The 9,029-nt window shown below is 30.5% G+C and overlaps 2 protein-coding genes across 3 annotated transcripts in view; one reads left to right on the forward strand and one right to left on the reverse strand.

The window, feature by feature from the left end:
• The window catches only part of LOC108732619 (serine protease persephone-like), a 55,601-nt gene that overhangs the window by 16,370 nt on the left and 30,202 nt on the right, over positions 1-9,029 (reverse strand). Inside the window, exon 1 of one of the 2 annotated variants that reach the window (XM_018463518.2) lies at positions 6,144-6,490. The exons of the other annotated variant lie outside the window; for it this stretch is intronic. Coding sequence (XP_018319020.1) covers positions 6,144-6,222 — 79 coding nt within the window. The 5' untranslated portion in view covers positions 6,223-6,490. Of the gene's footprint in view, positions 1-6,143; positions 6,491-9,029 lie in introns of those variants that run through there. 2 annotated transcript variants of the gene reach the window in all.
• LOC108732564 (protein spaetzle 3) overlaps positions 1-9,029 on the forward strand; it is a 102,492-nt gene that overhangs the window by 3,301 nt on the left and 90,162 nt on the right. The gene's annotated exons all lie outside the window — the stretch shown is intronic.

Raw genomic sequence — 9,029 nt, forward strand, 5'->3', positions numbered from 1 at the left:
GACAAATTCCGAAAATCGATTTTTATGATTTTGGTTTATTTCTTTAAGAAGTATTATAACAAATAAAAGAAAATTTTTTTGGAGTGAAAAATGAGAATTAAATTATGATGCACTTTATCAAGTATCTAGGTATTTAATTTTGGGTAGGTAGTTATATTTTTAGAAAAAATAATGTATTTTGATTTTTATTTTTTAATGCATCGGGTTTTTACAAAGCAAAAGCAACAAATTTTCACTTCATATTTACACATTATACATTAATACTTTACATTGGTATGTGTAAAAGCGATTTGGATCTTTTTATCTCTAATTAAATAGAAATGTATACGTAAATATAACAAAAACGTGTTGTAAAAGAATCGGTTCAAATGCATCATCGATTTTACAAGAAAATGCTTCGTCAGACATTTTTTTCATCTTAACCACAGTTCCACGGTTTTATGTTCAGGTCAATGATAGCAATAATATCCGTAGTACTATGACGATATGTGGAAATAAATACAAAAAATTTATATTACATTACATCTGAAATGTATTTTCGTCATAGCTGCATCGAAATTCCCGCATCATCATTAAAATTGCGATTGTATGAGTTATGACGTCAAAAAGAGGATCTAGTTACTTTTTCCATAACGTATAATCCTTCCGTCTAACGTATAATCCGCATTTACTTCCGAAAAGATTATAAAAAATACTCACGTAAACAATACATGGATGTAATGTCAATGAACAATGCATGAATCATTGCGTCCAACAATGGTGCTTCATTCGTTTGTACGTAGGTACTACAAAATGGGAGGAGGCGGGGCAACTTATTGAAACAAACAGTTCAACAATGGTGTTTCATTTTTTATAACAATTGAAAATGGACAAGCGACATGGGACAAACAATCCAACAATGGCGTTTCAATTGTTTCTATGTATCTGTGCCGTGTAATACGATAACAATTGAAATTGGGCTGAGCAAATACAACAATTCGTTTGTTTTACGTATGTACTTGAGGCAGAAAACAATCCAACAAAGGTGTTTCACTTGTTTATATGCAAGTACTGCAATATTTATAAAAAAACAAAGGTGTGAAATGGCTTTACAGTGAAATAGGAGAGACGTAGGTTGGTAGGACACCTTCTCAGACATGAAGGGCTACTTAAAGGCATATTGGAAGCAGCAGAAACAGGAGTTAAGAGGGATAGAGGTGGATTTTATTAAATTACTGTCACAAATAGCTAAGGATGAGGGACGTTGTAGTTTTAAGAAAATGCAAAGATTAGCTCAGGATAGGAAAGAGGAATGATGATAATGGTGTGTTGTACGATGTGACATTTTTGAATAACGAATATAATTATGAACATATATAAGATAGTTTACATTTTTCATATTGTAATTACATTAATAGTTATCAACTATTCATGGAAATCTTCGAAACTGATAACCGAATGAGTTTTAGTTTTTGTTTCATGAATAAGTGTAACTCTGAAAGGATACAAATAAAATGTACGAAGCGGTAGAATTTTTCATTTCGTCATCACTTTTCTTACTCTTCTTTAAAACATCCTGGTTTAGTCATACGTATTAAAGTTACAATTTTATTGAGAAACCAATGTCTCTATTCTATCTATTCAATCGACTTTATTATCTTTAAAATCTTATCATTATTATTTAACTTATACCGATATTTCATTTAAAAAGGGTTCGTCGTCTAACCTATCATTGAAATAATCCAAATACTTCGGTAATAAACAGCGGAATTGATTTGAATGATATTAGATAAGAAGTTCAAAATTAAATAGTAAAAGTGGAGTATTATAACTTTTAAGAACCTTAACAAGTATTTTATCTAAATAGCAGTTTTACAACGCATCGTTGAAGTTTTTTTACTGAGGCAAAGTTAACGTCGTGAAAGTTTGATTTTTTTTAAATCGACTTTTTAATTAAGGCGTGATTGGTTAACAAATTACCCTTTAAATGCCCTTTCCGAAAATATAAAGTTGTTCCAGTTGTATTTTTTAATATTAATAACTTTGACGGTAATTTATAAACCTATCATACCTATCTTAATTGAAAAGTCAATTAAAAGTAAATAAAACTCCACCTTACTATAGTTTTTTTTTTTCTGATACCAAAAAAAATTGGCTCAGTTTTGAAAGTCTACTAAAATCTACAATACCTATATAAATAATCTACAACCCTAGAACCACAAAATGGTGCCAAAATTATTCGCGACAATAAAAGAGCAATTTGCTTAATTAGTTATATTAAGTAGTATTAGTTGTTGCACCCTGAAACAAATGCTTCATCGTCTGTTGTGAATGACAAGGAAAGAACACTTTAATTTGTTGGCTCGATTGTTATGTGAAACAAATGCTTCGTCGGCTATTGTTGTTCACGACAATGAAAAAGTACTATGATTTAGTTGGTTATTTTAAGTAGGCATTATCATTTGTTTCAACCTGAAACAAATGCTTCATCGGTTATTATTCGCGGCAAAGAAAGAGCAATTTGATCGGTTGGTTATTGTAAGTGGTATTAGTTTTAGAAACCTGAAACAAATGTTTCGTCGGCTTTTGTTCGTGACAGTGAAAGAGCATTTGATTGATTAATATCATTAAATAGTACTAATTGTTGCAACTTCAAACAAATGCTTCATCGACTATTATTGTTCACAACAATGAAAGAGCGCATTAATTAGTTGGTTATTTTAAGTAGTATTGCTCCAACCTGAAACAAATGCTTCATCGGCTATTGTTGTTCATGACAACGATAGAACAATTTGACTACTTGGTTATGCNTCGCGATTGTTATTGATCGTTAAAAATGAATTTGTTTTGATATGAAAATATGTACAATATTTATGTTAGCCAAATAAATTTTGACATTTTCTAGATAGTATTATCTTTGGACTACAAATTCCTTTCCAAGTTCATCCAGTTCTAATAAATTCTTATTACGAGTATTTACTAATCAAAATGTATGAGTAGTACATCCCATTAGTGTTTCAAAATAATACGTTAATTCAATTTTAAACTTTAATTAAAACATTCCGAACATTACAGTAAAAAAAAAATAAAAAAACCGAGGATGAGTAGAAGTTTGTTACTAAATCATTTACGTTATTGTTCAGAAGCCTGTACATTGAACTTATTTGTTAATTATAAACAAAGAACGTTTACAGATTTGTCCAATTCTTATTTGAGCGCTTATTTTGTATGAATTAATAATTACAATAAAACCTCTTCAAAGGTTAATTATATTGAACTATCTCGTAAAACTTAAATTAATATTTGATGACTTTCAGTTGTCCTTCGTATTTAATAGATTCTAATAAAACATACGTATATGTTGCAATTGTTTAAAAAGTAATTAATTACCGAGAAATTTTTCTCATCTTTACTACCTAATAATACGCTACGGGCAAAAACAGTTAACAATAGTAAAATGTTATGATAAAATGCTTAAAACCCATTGCTTGGGGGAGTTCTTATTTAAAAACCGCAAAGCAGAGTAGGCACTGAAAATTATCTATAAAAACTATCACATGTCAGATAGTTTAATACATAATAATATACTAAATTATTGCAATACAAATAATTATTATCTTTCTCTGGATTACAGTTATGCGTTGCAAACTGTCTCTACTACACATGTTACACAGTTAATTCGTATAAATAAATAAAGTACGTTTAACACCAATATTGCTTTGATTAAACAACTGATTCAAAACTTCAATTGAAATTGTTTCTTACTGAATTATTTTTTTTTGTTGATATTTTTAATTGTTATTGAATCTGTTGATTGCTCTGCCTTCTACTATTATTATAATGTACCACCTCTGTTCTATTCCATTTAATATCTCGTCATTCCTAACGTTCTCTATCCAAGGTATCTTCATCATTCGCCTGATACGCCACATTTCGAACGCTTCTAACTTTTTCTTTTCCGCAGCGCCCACCTTCCACGTTTTGCACCCATACAACGCCACGCTCCAAACATAAACGTTTAACAATCTTTTTCGAATTTCTAAATTAACCTTTTGCGAGCATAGAAGTGACTTCTTTTTATTGAAGGCGTCTCGACCCTGCGTTATCCTCTGCTTTATATCCCTACTACTCCTTCCGTCCTGACTTATTTGACTTCCTAGATACTTAAAATCGGCCATTTCTGCTAATTTTTCATCTCCTATTTTTATGTTCACTCTTTCCCTACTTTTTCTTCCCTTGCATACCGGTTTTTTGTTTTACTTTTATTTATTTTCATACAGTACTGTACCGCTTCTATTTTATTTAAAGCTATCTCTAACTGATCCTTGCTAGATGCTAATACTTCTACATCATCTGCAAATCTAAGCATACTAATCTTCTGCCCTTGTATATCTATCTCTACAGTTGTACCGTCTTTAATAATGTTGATAGCCTCTTCGATGTATAGATTAAAAAGTAGCGGTGACAGTGTGCATCCTTGTCTGACTCCCTTCCTAATACGTATTCTCTACATTGCAGCCGCAGCTCTATAACTGCCTGTTGCTCTTTATACAAACTGAGTATCACTCTTCTATCTTTGTAACTCATCCCTACATTTTTAAGTATATTTAAGATTAGTGTTTCTTTTTTCTGTTGTTTTTTCTATTGTTAAAGCTAGAATGGCCTTCCGCGTTCCTCTATTTCTTCTAAACCCAAATTGATCTTCCATCCTTCTCTGTACAATTCTAGTTAAGAATTGATTAGTACTTCAAGTAGTAGTTCAAGTGTCTGACTAACTAACTAACCTAGCGTAACCCAACCTAATCAGGGAGTTATAAATGTACTGAGTGTTTAATTTATGTATTGATATTATTATAGTGTCCATATTGGCAAAAAGATACTGATCGAAACGGATTTATATTTTTATTGTATTGATTATGCAGTAGCAGTGTAATAATTTTCTGCTTATAACTTCTACATTGTACGATTACTATCGTGTTAGTAAATATGAAAAAGAGGTCAAGTCTCGTATCGTTATCAACCTATTTTAATTGTAAAGCAGTCTCTTAAAAATTCTCATAAACAAGGTTTTTTACAAAATATTGAACTTAAATTTTATCNAATATCAGAGCTATCGCAGACAAATTGACGCTATTGTGCTTCGATTATTGTTATCGAATCAGTATTACGTTATGTCACAATTGTTAGCGAATCAGCGTTGTTGTATGTTTCAATTGAAAAATCAGTGCTATCATATGTTTCAGTTGTTGACGAATCAGAGGTTTCAGTTGTTGACGAATCAGCCTAATAATATAGATAATAAAGCATATAAAAATTATACGGCTTAAATGTGAAGTTGGGTGCAAAAGAATACAATTAAATCCTCTGTCGGGAAAAAACGAAATGACTTCCCGAACAACCCGATAATTTGACTGCTATTAGGTACTAAAAACATCGTTGTCAAACATTGTCGTATTCTATCGCTGTTTTGAAAGATCCTATCGACATTAGTAATCTTTGAAAAACAATACGATGTAATTATACTTATCGTTAACCATAATCGCAGGAAGTGTCAATGTTGAAGCTGTAAAACGGCTCGTGCTCTGGTAGACCATTTTTCGTTGCCCAACGTGACGGCCTTCTTTGCCGAGTGAGAAGCCGTTTTTTTCCAATCGATTTAACGCATTTTAAACCATTATAATAGCACAGTGTAAAACACAAGGTTAATTTATTACACTTATCAACACAATCTTCGGCAGATTAAAAATCGCTTTTGTCCCTTCCATTGTTTACACGCTGCTTTGATTTAGAACAGTTACCTTCGTCTTCACTTCCACCGCTCTTTCTTTTTTTTTTATTGAATTTCAAACAATTGAACATCGAAATTTCCGAAGGAGAAACGGTTCAATTATAAAAATCTATTTTCAAAAAATTGCTATCATTTTTGTAGACATCAAACACCCTGTATACAGAAAAATTTGGTAAAGGTCTAGAAGGGGGTGGGTGTGGGGGGAATCGAAAGAGGAGGTCTCCCCCACCACTGTACTTTAGGGTCTTTAGTATAATTATTAAAAAATAATTAAAGAAAAACANAGTACCAGCCTTGAAAAAATACTTTTTCAGTTTTGTACTTCAGGATTTTAAACTTTAAAAAATTTCGATTCAATTAAAATTGAAAGACTTACCATCAAAGGTAGGAAAAGGGTAAACAAAATCACTGGTGTAAACAATAAACAACAACCAATAAAGAAAACTTGAAGCCATTGCTAACGTTCTTCTTAATAATTGGACAAAAACGCACTTTAAAACAATTTACTTACACTAATCATTATTATATTTAGTAACATTATCAATTAAATAAATAATAGTTCAGTTGGTTTGTATTTATGTATCACTTTCTCTCTTTTTCGTAAATGACTGACTATCGTGTACGAAATACTGAAATCAACTCTGAGATGTTTGAATGCATTATCTGCTATGTGAAGAGTCGAAGAACAACAACATGATTTCCTTGACGAAGATGATATTATTATTGAAACATTCCTTTTGAAAACAGACTTAAACCGATTTTGATCGGATAACCGAAGCAACAAAGTGGAAATGGTGGGGGGCTTTGGGATCCCCCTTCGTTCAACAACTTTTATTTTTGTAAAAATAAATCACAGTTATCACACATAATGTGGACTTACTTTTCGCAATAGTGGATGTTCAAAAAAAAAAAAAGAAATGTTAAACACAGTTCAATAACATTTGCGCTTCCATTGTCTTGCGTCAGGTGTTTCTTATATTTTAGACCGTTAGTTTTTTTAGTTCTTCTTCCATCCAAAACAAAATGTGCAAATAATGGGATTAATTTGGGATCCCCCTTCGTTCGACGACTTTTATTTTTGTAAAAATAAATCACAGTTTATTTACCACACATAATGTGGAGTTGCTTTTTGCAATACTGAATGTGAAAAAAAAAAAAAGATATTATGTTAAAAACAATTTGATANCCAAATTTTAATTTTTATTATTGTCGCTTACTAAGCAACGGGCTAGTGTGGCTAAATATCGCTTTAATATTAAGGTTAATTTTCGTTTTTCATTTTCTCCGTGTACATACATATATAGCAAAATGTAAAATCCTATTAATCCATTTTTCTCATAATTTAATTTTTTAATTTGTTTTTCACCTACAAGAGAAAACTTGTGTTAGGAGAAACTCTCTCAGTTGTAGGTAACTGTTAACACCTTAAATTTCAAAAAATTATTTTTTGGGTTCCTGATTATCAGGTTCATTGAACGACACCCTACATGATATATTTACGACGGCTTTTTTCATAATTATTTAGCTTGCCCCCTTTAAACAATTTTCCTATAAATATTTGAAATGTTCATAATAACTAGAAAATATCTATGTTTTATTGCTATGAAAAGTTTCAAATTTCTATGTTTAATATGTTCGAATAAAAATGACAGTTACGAATGGACGAAAGGATTGTGTGATTGATGTGATTTTGCAAGGGTTACATTTTTCATACAGAGACACGAAATTCTAAGTACCTACTTCTTTTTGTTTATGACACAATTTCCTTGACACATCAACCCCATCTTAAATTAAGAGATGTCTAGTAATTATATTATTCATCCTGCCATCTATCTGCACTAATTATGTACTATAATTGTATTATCAGCGAACACAGACACTACGACATGTGCCTGCTGGTATCACCTATGCATATAATACATAATTGTGCTGATAGATAGCAGAATAATAAAAAAATTCAATTATTTTATTAACTCAATATAGAAAAGAATATCTATATAACGATACCAAATTTATATGGATTAATTGGATGTTTTTAGTTGAACATCATATTAGATCTCCGTATACAGTGAACAAAATAAACCCTCGCTTATGGAAACAATATGGACAAATAATACCGTATTTTAATTGTAAAAATTTGTTTATGTTCAAAATGATAATTATTTTTTCACTTATTTACAACATTGTATAGGTACTTAGCTTGAAAATGTTTCGTTAAATACCCCTTACTAAGGGTATGGAATATGTGCCTAGTTTTGTCCTACCACTGTGAAAAATCCTGATTAAACTTATTGTAACCGTTAAAGTTAAATTTACAAATCCGTTGAATTTACGTCAACGAACGGTGCCCTCTTGTGTACGAATGTCATCGACATCTATGTTGTTTTGACATCACGCATTTTTCATTACGTATAATAATTGAAACTTTAATGACACAATCGATTCCCGATCGATAAAAATCGGGAAGTAGTCAATGATGTGTCACAGAAACGATTTTTGTAGATTTTATAATGTTATAACGAATTTCACTGTTGCTTTTGTATCATGTTAAAAAATGTTCTTCATTATTATAATTTATAGCCACTTTTTTAATCAAATCATATATAAATATGTACAGGGTGTCCCACGACGGCATTAAGATCAAAATATTCACCCAAGGAACCAAAAAACTCTTAAATTGTAACTAAATATTTCTAATTTTTATTTTCGACTATACAAGCCAACAATACGTGTTTAAAAATTATTTTTTTCTTATGAATTCCATGAAAAATATGAAATCTTAATAACACTACTATTTATTTAGGGATGTTTAAATTATTTAAGAATGTAGGAATTAGTACAGGGACAGAAGAATGTTGTATGGTTTGATTTGTAAACTTTTAAACGTCTTCGCATTCGCTCTTGAATTAAAAACATTTTTTTGTATAATATTTGAATACATTTCAATGCCAGTCGTTTTTTAAGGCGATTTTTCTAAACTTATGTTATTTTTAAACCAATTCTATTTCTTTGAACACATTTGCAAGATAATAAACAACACGCCATTTGAAGTTATTTATTACTGTTATTTACAGTTTGAGAAGAAAAATCCGCTTATTTTTTCTATTCTTTTCTGTCGCGTTTAATTATGTACGGAGTGTTCAACTTATTACTACTATAATAGTTTCGTTGTTCTATTTTAAGAAAGCGACAAACAATTAAAATTTTTAATTAAAATGGAAACAAATATTTATGTATTTTTGGGACCGAATGAAGAACTGCT

The sequence above is a fragment of the Agrilus planipennis genome, unplaced genomic scaffold (assembly GCF_000699045.2).
Source record: "Agrilus planipennis isolate EAB-ADULT unplaced genomic scaffold, Apla_2.0 scaffold71, whole genome shotgun sequence".
Lineage (NCBI taxonomy): Eukaryota > Metazoa > Arthropoda > Insecta > Coleoptera > Buprestidae > Agrilus > Agrilus planipennis.